The sequence below is a fragment of the Phocoena sinus genome, chromosome X, assembly GCF_008692025.1.
Source record: "Phocoena sinus isolate mPhoSin1 chromosome X, mPhoSin1.pri, whole genome shotgun sequence".
Classification (NCBI taxonomy): domain Eukaryota; kingdom Metazoa; phylum Chordata; class Mammalia; order Artiodactyla; family Phocoenidae; genus Phocoena; species Phocoena sinus.
The window spans coordinates 105,895,961-105,912,415 of record NC_045784.1 but is presented as its reverse complement, the minus strand read 5'-3'; the positions used below and the strand labels follow the sequence as shown (position 1 = coordinate 105,912,415).

At 37.0% G+C, this 16,455-nt stretch overlaps 1 protein-coding gene across 1 annotated transcript in view; it reads left to right on the top strand.

Annotated features, from left to right (window-relative positions):
* Nucleotides 1-16,455, top strand: part of TENM1 (teneurin transmembrane protein 1) — a 608,552-nt gene that overhangs the window by 343,930 nt on the left and 248,167 nt on the right. Inside the window, exons 10-12 of the mRNA XM_032620244.1 lie at nt 4,508-4,609; nt 6,262-6,456; nt 10,148-10,348. Coding sequence (XP_032476135.1) covers nt 4,508-4,609; nt 6,262-6,456; nt 10,148-10,348 — 498 coding nt within the window. The remainder of the gene's footprint in view (nt 1-4,507; nt 4,610-6,261; nt 6,457-10,147; nt 10,349-16,455) is intronic.

Below are 16,455 nucleotides of genomic sequence, written 5' to 3'. Positions count from 1 at the left end.
TAATATTAATACTGTTACCGACAATACATAGATGAACAACTTCATGAAGAAGGGAAATAAGCAAGAGAAGCCTTGTTAATTCAAGTTCTATTAAAATAGAAAAAGCGAGTAAATACCTTTTTAAATGAAAAAACTAGCATCAATCCAGTTCTTCTTTACAACAACTGATTCTAGAACCATTAAGATTTAAAAATACAACTTAAGAGTAGAGAAGAGTCTTAAGGATAATAACTTGGGTCATTCAAAGTTCTTTCTTTAGAACTGTTTAGTTTAAAAATCATCACAATGGCTCTTTCACTGCACTCAGAGCCTTTTAAAGCATGTTCTTTTTAATACAATGTCTACACACACTGTTATTCACTTTCACCCTAGTTAATCAGAGACAGCAAGCTCTTGTCATTTTTTTGGGTGAAGTCATTCCTCATAACCCTTTGTGTGAATAAAGCTGAGATCTTTAGCAAATTTAGAGCCCTAAGGGTAAACAACTCACAGACACAGTATTTTACTGTGTGAATTTTCCTAAAACACATGTCTTTTAAAAGAAGGGACAGTATCTTGCAGCTGTCAGTTTTCTATACACCTCTCACCACTTTATCCTTTAGTTAACCTGTTCGACCATATGTTTAGGAAATTGTGTTGACTGTTAATAGATATACCATCTGCTCTTTATAACAATTATGTTTTATTTTTACTTGATGCTGAAGACCTTTTGTCAGTAGAAAATGGTATTCCCGCTGCAAGATTCTCAAAAACTTTCCTCTGAAGTAATCAGAAAGGCAATAAAAATGCACTCATGATTTTCCCCCTAGAGAAAACTCCACTGATCTTACATCTTCAAAAGACAAAGTGTTTGTTAAAGTAGAAAAAAAAGTATTTTAAGTCATGACACTGTTTTGCCACTCACAGATTCAGTGGGGCAAATTCAGCAGACACACCTTTCATGATATTTGTCCACCAAGACCTAGTTTTGATAATGCAAATACTAATGAGTTATGAGAGGTTGAGTTTCTCCTAAGAAATCAGAGGAATTAGAAGATTTAAAACATTTGTGAAGAAGATTTTCTCTCTTCCTGTTATCCTTACCCCTAAGCTCAAGTTAAAACACTAACCAAGCTATTAACCTTTCAAAAATCAGTAGACCCAGAAACATGCTTGAAGTTTTTTTCCTGTTCCTTACTTCCTCCCCCCAAAGAACCTAACCTTTGAGATATAATTTTCTATTATCCAGAGGTGAAGCTGTTAGTTTCATCTGCAACAAAATATTTGCTTTTCCTTATGCAAGTCAGTTTCTTTACTTTTCTGTTGTCTTTAAGATTAGAAGCAACAGAAACATTTCTCCTATAATTCCACTTAAAGAGAATCCAAGTAAATTTCCCAAAATGTCAAAGGTGTATAAGTTATTCACTCTAAATTCTCCCCATTATTTTTATGTTTTTGTACTTTATCTTAATCATAGTAAAAAAGAGGATAATGTATTTGATTAAACAAATTAAGGTCTGTATGAACTTTTCTAAATGTTGCTCCTTTGTCTATTTCATGATAATGTTAGAATCAGTTGATTGATCTTAACTATATTTGGTCTGCTACTCATAGGGATCAAAACAGCATTAATAACCAACATTTATTGAATGACTAATATAGGCTAGCTACTGGCCTATATTATTATGTTATTTTCTAGCTGTATAGACAGAGTTATCAATATCCCCTAATCTCAGCCAACCTGCTCAATAACATGATAATATGTACCATCTATGGAGTGCCATTCTGCCCCAAGCACTCTGCTGGATGCTTTACATTCAGTTATCTTGTTTGATTCTCATCACAACCTCAATAGCATAGGTATAGTGCTACTTACATTGCAAGTAAGGAATCAGAGGCTTGGGATGAGTAAATAATTTGGTAAAGTCTCACAGCCAGCAAGTGGCAAAATTGAGATTGGAGACACTCAGTATCTCTGATTCCAAACCCCTGCCCTTTAGACCATACTCATTCCATACGATTATTCGTTAGCTTTGGCTTTTCCCATGAGAAAACCTGCCAGAAGCAAAACCCATCATCAGAGCAGATGCAGAAACCAAGGGGCTTTAGGCTGTAGCATAAAAACAGGGTTTGAAGCATAGAACTTTAAAATGATTCTCAACTCTAATGAACTGGTGTCTAGGAAGTGAGTCTGAAGTAAGATTTAAAAGATAGAAGGCAAACTTCCTGGAGGCCAGTATAAACAGAAAAGCACATTCTTTTTCATCACTAGTTATTTATGTGTTTCTGCTGTAGCCATCCTCCTTTTGGAGTCCCTAGGCTATCCCGATGTCTCTTTGATACCCAGTGGAGATGGCAGCTTCCAAAACCTCCTATATTGCCTTCTCTTCTCATTTGCATTGCAGGTGTTAAGCTCTGTGCAGCATTATGGGCCCAGGAACGGTTCTTAGATAAGTCCATAAGATGTAGGGAGTTTTATTCATTTTGATAGCAAACTTTATTAAACATTTTTTCTACAATAGCTACATTCCCACAAGGCTGCTTCCATAAAGTTGTCAATAGGACCTGGTGTGAAATTAAATTCAAGTATATTTACCTTTGAAAGCTTCCTCCATGGCCTCCTATTAACCATCCAGGGCAGGGGAAATCCGAATGTAGATTTAAGAACTGCCATTACTTTTTGGTACAAGAAAGCAAGATAAGAAAATAGATAATAATTGTTCCATCTCTGAATGAAAAGAGAAAAAAAGACCCTTTGTGCCTTTTCATAATGACCTTTTAAATAAATTAATGATTTTCTGAAAATAACGAATGTTTTAGTGAGTTAAAAATGGTTAACTCATTGTCAAATGTTACATTCCTGCCAGCCCAGTTGTTCAGCAAATGCCACGTGTCAGTTTCTTATCCAGTTCAGTTTTCTAGCACAGGGATCAGAAAACAGGCCACCATAAACCTGCAAAAAGGAATCTGATGTCTTCACACAGATGTCAGAAGAATAACCTCTGATTGATAATAGGGTGGATATCCACACAGCCACTGGATTCATTCTCAGCTTTCTAAGAATCACCTAAATGGACTAGATACCACTTTCTTCCTCTTGCTTTTATTGCAGAATTCCAAGTCTAGACGAGAATTCCTCTAACCTGGAAATTTACTATCTGAAGCATTGGTTCTCAATGCTTTAATTCGGTCATCACCTGTAGAGTCACCTGAGGTATTTGCTAGAATGTAGATTACTGGGCTGCATCCCTCAGAGGCAAATTCAGTAAATCTGGAGTGAAGCTCAGGTATCTGCATTTTAAGTGCCTCAGGTGATCCTACTGATATAGGTGGTCAAAAGGCCACAACTGAAGAAATGCTATTTCCCAGCTCTCTTTATAAATTCTCATAGTTTAATGGAAGATGCCGAGACTACTTACTAGAATATTTCCCTCTAATTGGAAATAGCTTATCCAAGTGAAACTAGATGAAGTAGATAATTTGGATTGAAAAGAAAAAACTGGTACATACGAGAAGTATGAGTGTAATGGGCTAGAACATAAAAGTCAGAATCCAGGAGTGCTAAGTTATGGAAAACTTCCAGAAAAGAGTAATGAGAAGATTATTTTTTTTAAGCTACAGGAGTAAAACATGCATATCATAATAGTTCACGGACTTGGAATTTGATGCTATCATACTCAAATACAGTTTTAAACTAAAAACAGTTTTTAACGTCCTCGTCAGAGACTGATTTTTGTATAACTTTATACCTCTTCAATCAAGTTACTTAACACAAGACTTATCAAAGTACTGTTGCATTGCACATCTTTATGTCACCACAACTACCTATGGGCACCTTCAAAGCCTTCTCAATTCCCCTGAAACCTATTCTTCTCTAAGAATGGATTGAAGGGAAATTAGTGGCAAAGAACTGATAAGCATTTACAGTCAAGAAAGCATTTCTCAACAAAATACTTAGGTTCTAATGCTTTTAGTGGTGGTGAATTTAATATGAACACTTAACTTTAAAAGCTTTCCGTTGTCACTTATTAATGAAAATGAAATACTGATTATCGTATTTAAGCTGTCAAGATAGTAGATTAAACATTTTAGGTGCTAGAGAAGAAATTTTTATTTGCTACAACCTAAATTTGAAAAATAAACAATAGACTTCGTTTTCTGGGTTACTTTTTAAAGTCCATTTTGCTTTTGAGAAATGACTTATAATCCTGGTACATTTTTAGCTTTATCGTGAATGTCTCATAAGAATACAACTCATCTAGACCCTTTATGCACTTTAGAGGTGAGGTTGGTTTTTAGTTTCATTCCTGAATAGCCAATTCAGCAAATCCAGGGCGCTTTTAATAATTCGGTACTGCATATGACATCTTACAGAAATCTTTGGCATCTGATTTTAAATAGTAAGTGCTTTGTGGACAGCAGGGGGCAAAGATTGTTACAGGCCCAGAGTTTTCGCAATTTAGAAAAAAATTAAGGACTCTACAATCTATAGGTTTGTTCTTTTTTTTCTTTTTCTCTCTATTAACAGAAATAATGGATGACTGTTCAACCAATTGCAATGGAAATGGAGAGTGTATCTCTGGCCATTGTCACTGCTTCCCAGGATTCCTTGGGCCTGACTGTGCTAGAGGTGAGGTTGCTCTGTTACACTGATTGATTAGGGAGCTCAATGTCGTTTGAGAACTCAGAATTAGTAGCAATAGGAGGAAGAGGAGGGACAGGAGTGGCAGTAGCAGCAGCAATAGCAACAACACCCGAACTGCCGCTACCAAAAGCTGAGCACTTGCTCTGCCAGGCACTGTTCTAAACACTTTGCAGTACTTCTTTTAATTCCTACATCCTACGATAGTCCTACGATGTAGATCTATTATCACAGTTTTATGGGCAAAGAAATAACCTCAGAGAGGTGAAATACCAGGGTTATCTAACAGCTGGGATTTGTACCTGGATCCTCTGACCCAACCACTCCATGATACTTCTATTCCCTTCATAAACTCATTTATAATGGATGAACTTTAAGAAAGGGCAGAGTGGTAACCGGTTGTACACACCAGGGTAAACAGGAAGGGGTAGACAGTCACCAAATCCGTGAGTAGCCTAGAAAGGAAAGGCAGAAGTTAAACTTTCAAACTTTACTAGACTTAAACTAGACTTGCCCATAGTTTAATTCTTGAAAAGCTGTAGATAAATCACACTGTGTTTTCCCCATAGACTTCCAGTTATTACTTTAGAGATGCTTTCTGCTCATTCGCAATGTGTTCGTAAAGTTCTCAGTCTGCTAATGCTTTAATCTCAGGTTTCTCAGCCACTCCGTTTTCTTTAGATTAAATTCTATTCAACAGAGAATTCTTTTTTTTTTTAATTTAATTTTATTTACTTTTTATATAGCAGGTTCTTATTAGTTATCTATTTTACACATATCAGTGTATACATGTCAATCCCAGTCTCCCAATTCATCCCACCACCACCACCACCACCCACCCCCGCTTTCCCCCCTTGGTGTCCATACATTTGTTCTACATCTGTGTCTGTATTTCTGCCTTGCAAACCAATTCATCTGTGCCGTTTTTCTAGATTCCAAATATATGCGTTAATATACGATATTTGTTTTCAACAGAGAATTCTACAGCATTTGCTAGGTTCCAAGTTCTCTGATAGATCTTGAGGAGGTGGGAGGTAGAAGTAGAGGTGATGGCTGGTATTGAAAAAATGAATAAGACAAGGTACAGGCCCTGCCCTCAGGAAGCCCATATTTTTAATAAGGAGACATACAGTGACAAAGCGGAGTGAGTGTTCTAATAAAGGTCTGCACAGTGTGGGGTAGGCACAGACATCTGTCCAGCATAAATCTCTTTAAATGCACAACTTTTTAAAGATAACATTCTATAATACGAATAACTCCCTACTAGTTTTACAGATTTTCAGGGTTTTCTTCCTGAAAGTAGCATACATCTGCTTGAGGAAGAAAAACCATAAAAGAGAAAAATCCTAGCTTATAATAATGATGATAATAATAATTGTTTAAGAGTATGGTGGAATCAAAAGCAAGTACTTGAAATAATTTCTCCACTCAGGATGTTTTTATAATTTATCTTTCTCCCAATCCCATAAGAGGAAAATTCTGTTTGTAATCACGAACATGTGCCGATTTAATAAATGGTAAGACAGAAATAGTACAATTTTTTTTTACCAGAAATATTATACGAGAATCGATAGAGAATTGCTCTTTGGAGATTTTAAAAGCATTATGCGAACATTACAAGTTCATTTGCCAACCTTCAGATTCATGCCCTGTGCTGTGTGGTGGGAACGGAGAATACGAGAAAGGACACTGTGTCTGCCGAAATGGCTGGAAAGGACCAGAGTGCGACGTTCCAGAAGAGCAATGCATTGACCCAACGTGCTTTGGCCACGGCACCTGCATCATGGGAGTCTGCATCTGTGTGCCAGGATACAAAGGAGAAATATGCGAGGAAGGTCAGAGCCCTGTGTTAATCTATAGCTCCAGGCTATAGATTAATTCTCACTGAATTGTCCAAGGTGTCATTCTGGGTTTCTAGTAGAGATGTAAGTGGTCTTTGCAAACCATTAAATGCTCAACATGTCTCCTTCGTACATGGAGCGGGGGAGTTCGTGTCTCTTCTGACAGCCTCTAATATTAACATGAGGCTTTATCTGTGACCCTTGCAAAGCAGTAGTGAAAAATGGCATTTCCCCCCTCGTTTTACACTGTTTTATAACTTGAGAATTTCCATACTGATGATTTTAGGTGTTAATTTACATGCTTTCATTATTACAGAGTGCACTAGGCTACATCTTACTTTAAAGCACATAATAAAAATAATACGTGCACATTTGGAACCATTTCACGAATGTTTTCTTTGGGAGTGATTTGTAATTACCATTATTATTATTGCTTTATATTGTTTATTTTTACATACCTCCTGCTGAAACTTGACGTCCATGCCTAAGGAAGTAGACTTACCACTAATGAGTTTTGAGGCAGTGCCTTTATATTAAAATTCACCCCCAAAGGAGCCTTTACACATACACACACAATAGTTTTATCATTTACAAAACATACTTCAAAATAGTAATAGTTTTATAATTTAAAGAAGACACATTGGAAAATAAATTTACTAGTAATCAGACCTTTTTCATGTCACATTCCTCAAATAAGACTGTTTTCAGAAATAATATTAAACCATTACCATGGGAGATGGTCTCATCACAACTGTTGTTCAGGAAAGAGACTGCTGAAAATGCACTATAATTGCTTTTTAAAGATGGCTCATTGAGACGATTACACAGCATTTTAAAGAGTTTAATCTCATTCCACTCCATGAGCAAGCCAGAGTTTAGCTTCCCACTTCCCATTAGCCATAGTAGAATTTTGGTGTAAAGATTGTATCTGTTCCAATATGAATGTCATTGGGCCTAGGGAAGGCAGTAGAGTTCCTGAGTTACTTTTGGAAGCTGTTTTTATGGGAATCCATCTGCAATCATGATATTTAAGTTGTACATTCAGATGCTATATGGACACACAGACATTCACCAAAAAATGGTGTCTATCACAACATCTACAATCTGCCCTGAAAAACATTTAACCTAATTAATTTAGACCCTTCCAATTTAAATCTTGTAAGTCGTTGGAAAAAAGACTTAGCTTATGTTTGCCTTCTAGGGGCCACTAAGAAAATTTACAGAATAACCAAGATAGCAAGGAATACCATGTTTAGAGGTATAAACTTTTCAAATACAGTTTTTTAACAAAAAATATTTTAAGTCAGACATCACAAACCAGGAGCTCACAGGTTGAACTGGGCCCATGGATGGGTTTTGTTTGATTCACAAAGTGGTAGTGGTGGTGTTTTCGTTGTTGTTTAATGTGACGTATTTCCCAAAATTTAAAATAGAGAAATGTCATATAAAAGTCTCTGTTTCTAGCTTCTCTTGAACAACTAGAAAATCTGGTAACCTTGGACCCACATTCCTATGTGGTGGTAATGATTGTAGCCAATTAGCAGCAGATTCCTTTAAACTGGACACTTATTCCCAGCACACCTTGTTTGTTTGTTTTTTTAATTGTTGAATTAATGTACTTTATTTTTTAGAGAAGTTTTAGGCTGATATAAAAATTGAGCAAAAAGTACAGAGTTCCCATATAGCCCTCACCCCTACACACACACACACACACACACACAAACACACACACACACACAGTTTCTCCTATTATTAACACCTTGCATTAGTAAAGTACCTTTGTTACAATTGATGAACCAATATTGGTACATTATGATTAGTAACTAAATAAAGCCCATAGTTTACTTAGGGTTCACTCCTGGTATTGTGCATTATATGGGTTTTGCTGAATGGATAATGTCATGTATCCACCATCATGGTATCATCCAGAATCATTTCACTGCCCTAAAAATCCTCTGTGCTCCACCTATTTATCCCTCGTCCTACTCCAGCCCCTGGCAACCACTGAGCTTTTTACTGTCTCTGTAGTCTTCCTTTTTCAGAATGTCATATAGTTCGAATCACACAGTATGGAAAAGTTAAAACTGGCTTATTCCATTTAGCAACATGAATTTGTCTCCTCCATGTCTTTCCATGGCTTGATAGCTCATTTACTTTTCACTGAATTTCCATTGTCTTGATATACCAGTTTGTTTATCCATTCATCTATTGAAGGACATCAAGGCTGTTTCCAAATTTAGGCACTTATGAATAGAGCTACTGTAAACATCCATGGGCAGGTTTTCGAGGGGGTGTAATTTTCAACTCATTTGACACCCTGTTTTCTTACATCCAGCCCATCTCATTCATGTATACTACCAACCTGGTCCTTTCAGCCATATGACTTTGTGCCTCTTACTTACGTATGACTTGCCTATTCATTGAAGGTGGCCTTCTAAAAAAAGAAACTATATTAAGTTAAATACTATATCATTTATTAAGATTATTGTATTTTGATGTAATAAAATTACCTCCTTCTGAAACAATATTCTACATTTTAGACTTTTCCTCTCCCTCCAAATAATGAACAGATGAAATCAGATGTACCTTCTGGTGTTTATTTGCTGATTAGCTCAGGTATTAAAGCATTGTGCTAATGATCCTGAGATCATGGGCTAATTATAATGGCAATAACACTAATTATAATACTGCTTAGTTAGACTTACTCTGTTCCATGGTACATGCCACACCCTAAAAGTAGGCCAGTCTTGCAGATGATGGCAGATTGTATTAGTCTGTTTCCATTGCTGGAAAAGTAAATCAAAGCATACATCCTCATCATGGTTAAGTTATTTTGGTCTCATCTTATTTGTATGGGAAGATCAAAAATTTGGAAATCAACTTTCCCATTTCCCGTGGGATGGTCACTCAATTAAAAGCACAAAATGATTTTCCCCAAGGCAAACATAGGAATCTACTTCTAAAATAGAGTGTTTGTTAGAATGTGTCCAAAAATTTCCAGACTTCACAGAATCTGAGACAAATATAATTGAGTCTGTGATATTCTAAAGCATTGAAAACTATGTCACAGCATCCTGGTAAAAAGAGAAGCCACGAGGAAAAGAATTTTGAAATTACGTTAAAAATGTTTCATTTTCAGTGCTTCTTAGGGATAAATGAGAAATTATAAGAAATTGATTATATTGTATGATTTCATGAAACAGCAGTCACCTCACCTAATACCTTAAATAATCCAAACTTAAATATATATAAAAACTCCTCTAGACACATCAAATAAAAGCCATTTCTGGGAACTATGATTCCAATTTCAGAAAAGACAAGGAATGACTTACTAAAAATTCTTGATCTTTCTTACAAAGCCAAGGAATTCTTATTGAAGGCCCACACTGGTCCACCGACCCATTTGCGTGGGAGTACTATACACTGCTCATAATTTCACATAACATATGTGTGGTTTCCTTCCTCTAAATTTAGGTTGCAACCTTTATGATAGCCTACCATGTTTTTAAGTGCTAATAATATTCTGATTTGAACACAGCGTTTACATGAGTCATTTTATTGCCTAATTAAAACAGCATAAATTATATAATATTAGGAAATCAATGTACCTCAGTTTCATTGTCCTGAGGTAAACTGGCCACACCTGTTTACTTTCAACCTTTTCCCTCCTTTTTGGGGCCTTCAGAGGACTGCTTAGACCCAATGTGTTCTGGCCATGGCATCTGTGTAAAAGGAGAATGTCACTGTTCTACTGGTTGGGGAGGAATCAACTGTGAAACGCCACTTCCCATATGTCAAGAGCAGTGCTCAGGACACGGGACTTTTCTCCTGGACACTGGAACATGCAGCTGCGATCCCAAGTGGACAGGATCTGACTGCTCAACAGGTATGTCAGAGTTTTCTTCTTGTTCTTCCTTCACTCCCAAGTTCTTACTGGTCTTTACCTTAAGGTAGTGTCTCTTAAACTCTGATCTGTATGCCTTCGTGGGTTATAAAGGGCTTCCAGGTATTCCCTAGGCTAGTATTTTACTGGATTTTCATATACAACATACTGCTGGGCTTTTAATCGTATTTTTCATTGTCATAGTTCTGTAGTTGAACTTCTGTCCTCGTTCTGTATTCTCCTGTAGTTATTTCATCCATTCTCAAGTCTTTTGTTATCAGTTCTATACAGATTATTTGAAATCTATGTCTTCCCCAAATTTAAGTAGTCCTTCCTTTCCAGCCATCTGCAGAATATTTACACTGGGTGTCCCATCATGTAAAAACTCAACTTAGCCAGGCACTTTACTCTATTTCTATATTGCCATGTTCCTGCCCAATTAATAGTCCCACAACTTTGCTTCTCTACCCTAACATCATCCACAGTTCTCTGTTGTCTATAGAAAACCTTCAGATATCCTAGCCTGTTACCAAAAGCCCAGTACAAACTATTCCATATCTCTCTCTCCAGCCTATCTTCTACTTCTGCTTCCTGCATAAATCCCTCCTTGCACTAAAGTGATCTGTATGCTCTCCTTACCCCCACTTTTCTTTATGCCCTTTCCTCAGCAGGAATGCTAGTCCCTTTCCACCTGTGAAAATTCAACTCATCCACCCAGACCAACTACCGTTTTAGCCATTTTATAAAACTTTTCCTGATCACATCAACAGGATCCTCTGAAATCCTACCGCACTCATTGCTAGAGAATCAAAAAGGCATTGTGGGACTTCCCTGGTGGCGCAGTGGTTGAGAATCCGCCTGCCAATGCAGGGGACACGGGTTCGTGCCCCGGTCTGGGAAGATCCCACATGCCGCGGAGCGGCTGGGCCCGTGAGCCATGGCCACTGAGCCTGCGCGTCCGGAGTCTGTGCTCCTCAATGGGAGAGGCCACAGCAGTGACAGGCCCGCGTACCGGGGGAAAAAAAAAAAAAAAAGGCATTGTGATGTAGGTATTTGAGTACGTGACTTGTTTTTCCACCTAAACCAAAAATAAGGGATCGTTCTTTATATATTTTTTTCTTATCCTCAGACCATGTGCTCATTAAGTGAGTAGAATTAATAAGTAATAGCTCTTACAAAGCCTCTGCTGATGAATTTTGTTGTGGATGTAAAATGGCACGTGATAAGCAAGAAGGACAGGTGCTCTGTGAGCACCTGAAATAGTTTTGAACCAAAAATCTGCAATCCTGTACTATAAAGAAACAGGAGAATCGCTCTGTTAAGGGAATTAATTCTAACCTAATACTTCACTGTACAAAATTTTGTGCCTCACATAGAAATAATATGGGAGAAAGGATTGCATTTTACAATTTCAGAAAATGATTAAAATGCTAAAGACAGTGTAATAATAACTAAAATGCAAATCTTAAAAATCACTCATTTATACACTTAGCAAATATAGTGTGCCTACTATGTGCTTGGCATGGTGCTTGGTGCTGGGGATATAGTGATGAACAAGATGGACGTGGTCCTTGCACACAAGGAGCTAGTGGAGAACACACATTGAACAATTAGAAGATAGTTAACAAAAAGGAAGTAACTGCATATTAGGGGACTGTACAGTATAGCTCTAACCTGATTATTAATTTATTTACTAAATGTTATTAAATACCTTCCATCCTTCCATGTGTCAGATATAGTATCATGGCCTAGAGCATACACTTACATAACAAGTATTGTGTATTAGGCACTTTCCTAATTGTTGGACTTATGTTCACTTAATCTTCATAACAACCCTATGAGATAAGTACTGTAATTAGGCCCACTTCACACATGAGGAAACTGAGGCACAGAGAGATTAAATAACTTGCCCAAAGTCACCCCTATAACAAGTATCAGAGTCAGAATTTGGACTGAGGTATTCTGGCTTCACACTCCATGCACTGAACCATTGTACTATACTGTCCTCTGGGAGCGTATCACCTAATTCACCATGTATAAAGAGGTATCATTGCTAGGCTGTGTCCAAGGCCATGTACTGCAGAGCACAAAGAGGGGAGCATGGGTTATTTGAGAAGAAACCCTATAGCCAAGAAGACTTTGGAAAAGTCTTTTTTTTAATTTTTTTTTAATTTTATTGAAGTATAGTTGAATTACAATGTTGTGTTAATTACTGCTGTACAGCAAAGTGATTCAGTTATACATATATATACATTCTTTTTCATATTCTTTTCCATTACGGTTTATTACAGGAGATTGAATGTGCTATACGATAGGACCTTGTTACTTATCCGTTCTACATATAATAGTTTACATCTGCTAATCCCAAACTCCCAATCCATCCCTCCCTCACCCCCCCTTGGCAACCACAAGTCTGTTCTATATGTCCGTGAGTCTGTTTCTGTTTTGTAGATAGGTTCATTTGTGTCATATTTTAGATTCCACATATATGACAGGGACATAATAGGGGCTCAATAAATGTTTGGCCAATGGACAATTAAATGAGGAGGTTAGAATGGTGCCCTAGCTCTCACATCTAGGGGCAAACTGCTTTGCCTCTCTGGCTTTAGTGCACTAGAATCCTTAAGGGTGCTGAGACAGGTGAACTAGAGGCTACCACATTTGTGAAACATTGAACCACATATCTCTACACTTTTTCTATTAAACAAATTTTCCTTGAGCACTTACTGTGTGCCATGTGCTAGCTCTTGGGATATATCAGTGAGGAATACAAAGATTCCTGCACTAGTGGAGCTTGCAGTCTGGCTGGGAGAGATAGACAGTAAACGATGAACAAGAAGTGTACAAGTTTTTGAAACATGAGGAAACTGAGGACCAGCGAGGTTCAATGACTTGTCCAAGGCCATAGACCTGGCTAATTTGCAAACGTGCAAGTAGAAACCAGGGCTGTTGATTTCATTCTACATCTAGCGTTCCTTCTAGCCTCCACCCTCACCCCCACCAAAGGAAGAGTTAGACAAGGAGCCAGGGACTCAGGTGTATAGATTAGCTTACTGAAAAGGGAAAGTTCAAGAAGATGAAGGGCATCAAATATCAAGTGCATGAATGACACATTCTTGTCCAGATACAATGTGGACTAAACGTAGACTAAATTAGAATGCATACTAAAGCCACGTTCATCCATTCTAGACCCAGTAGAAAAAACACGGGAAGCATCTCTTGCTCAAAGAAACAAAAGAGTGAATAAGTATGATCCAAAACTTTGCAGCCTTTCAGGAAAAAGGCTTCCTAATAAAACTACCAACTTGAAAAATAGGGGGAGGAAATGCCTTCCAGATCTCCGGTGTCATGGTATAAATAGTCCTTCTGTGATTTTTAAGCTCCATAAAGGTTGTTCCCACAGAGCATACTTAACCATCGAGATGATCTCACTGTGCAGACTTTTAATTGAGTATGCTCAGTACAGGATGCAATTTAACATCTGATTCTTATAATGGATCATGTCACTTCAAAGGTGGTGGATATGCTCTTTGCCATTGATCATTTTCTTCCTCTAAGCGCATGACGCTTAGCTGTTAGCATGTTAACTGTGCTGCTCTGATACCAAGGGGACTGCAGTGAATGGTTTACTGATTATTTTCAGTCTGTTTTCTAGGTACGTTGAGTATTGTTAGTGGCAGTGAATTGATACTTGATACAGGATTCTTTAACCTGAAGGTCTCATGGTACTTCACAAAGGTTAACTCATTAGTCTTTAAAAATACCTCAAGAGGAATACAATAGAAGCTAGTTATAACATAGTTTAGATTTGGATATACCGCAGGTCAAATCATACTCCCTTAAAATAGAACTCCTTGCCATGAAATCTCAGTAATACATTTAGCCTATACTGAAGATACTGGCCTTTGCTTCTAATACCAGCATTGTAAAATGCATCTACTACATGTCTTTCATAAAATCTGGCTTCTCCTAGTCACATAGTCTTTGAAGGGGAGCACAAAAGCTCATAGAAGGTAAGCATTCACAAAGAGAGGACAGCTTCTGCTCTTTCTACCATGATTACCTCTCATTATACTGGATCTTAGAACTGGATTAATCAGCTAGAGAGATGGAACATTACGCCCTGAAGTATTTCTGAACCTCAGGTATATATATATTTTTTTTTGCTATATATTTTTTGTTTTTGCTATATAACAGAAATCATCTGAGGTACTATCATCATGTACCCCTTCCAAGCCGGGTTAGTTCCTGAAGATCCCAGGAGGCTTTGTTATAAGGATATTTGTTTTCAGGCTATCCTATGACATGTGGCCATCTTGTCCATCAGAGAGATGACACTGCGTGTGTGTATTTGTGTGCGTGTGCACCTGTGTGTCTATTCACAGCACAGTGACTTTGAGTAACTAATTTAACTTCTTTGAGTTTCAGCTGCCTCATTTTTGAAATGGTAGAAGATTAGCCAAATGACCCTTGAGGCCCCTTTCAACACTGAGATCTATGATTCTTGATACTGTTTATTGAGCTGTTGACACTGATTATGAATGGTTCATGGATGTAGTCCATAAACTCTCTTAACTCCATATTGTTTATGGTGAGGAAATATTAATTGTAAATAGTTTTGTTTTCATTATAAGGACAAACATACTTTGATATATAGACCATGCTGTTTGAGAATCTACCTCTATTTGTAGAGATATATATGCACACACACACATATACATGTGTATATATAACAATGTCTCGTTATGTTTTTAAGTGTTGCCTAATGGATGGTGATATGCATCTACTAATAAAACGGATAATTAGAGAAGGAAGTTGTAAAAGACTCATAATTATTATTGCTAGGAAAACTTTCCTTGATTACACAAGTATCATATGCTTTTAAAACATTATTTGTTTTCCCCTTTATTGAAAGTGCCAATAATCAAAAGATTTTCATCTGATTCTACATACCTATCATATACAATGCATCACTTTCCTGCAATTTCCAGGTATTGATTAGGCCATTTGAAATGATTAGTGCGTACGCTGTATTTTTCCTACAGATATTACAGTAACAGCAGGGTTGTACCTGCCATTTGATAAAGAAGCTTTGTTCAAAATCTAATGTACATGCTGCGGGCACAACGATATAGTCATTCATCACGCCACTGAAGAGAAAAATCCACTCATATATAAAGTAACTACCATTAAGTATCTCAGTAGAAAAGAGATAATCAATGTACCCAGATTAGGAACCTAGGATTGCAGGTACTTTTCCCTCTTCAGTTCGGGGAACACACTTGAATTTCTTAGGCACAGTAGCTGAGTTCTCAGAAGAAAAGTTTCTATTAATTAGTAAACAATGTTAATATATTATAATGCTACAAATTCCCTGGACTTAAAGAAAAGCTCAAATATAGACAACTAGTCACCAAAACATGATGGGAAGTACTTTTTAGCGTACAGGGACAAAAGGCTTATGACTAATTCGTATGTAGGCTTAATTATTTTTAACTTGCATTCAAAGTATGACAACCTCTGATCAAATTTATTTTAAAGTAATTCTTTTTCTACTCAGTAAAAAAATAAAGGGTAAACCTTAAGTTGACTCTGATTTGATTGATTTAATAAAACAAACCCCTGCTTGAAACATAGTGGCTACACCATCAACACTACAGTGAGGTCAAAACATTAACTGTAGATTTACTGAATCAGTAAATGAAGTTCATTGGTGACACTAGAAATATAACCCAAGAGCATCCTTAATAGAATTTCAATTCAAATTAAGTGTGTAAGATGGAATCCACATAAATATTTTTGAGAGGTAGATATGAAATGGAAAAAAAATCATACTATTATCATGATTTCCTAGCAACACATCCTACTCAGAGATGGTTTGACACCCCCTAAGTTTTTTTTGTCTCAAGTGAAAATAGAAATTGAACCCCAAAATATTCTCAGATTCAAAAATCCCTTATTTTTATAAAAGAGAGTTCATTTAATAGCCATAAGATTATATACACAGTGTGGTGATTCAAAGCGCATCAAATATCAAATGTTTTCAAAACACGTCTTTTACATTCTGTTCTGAGACAATAAAAACCATGCCTGTTCTGACGTCATTAGCA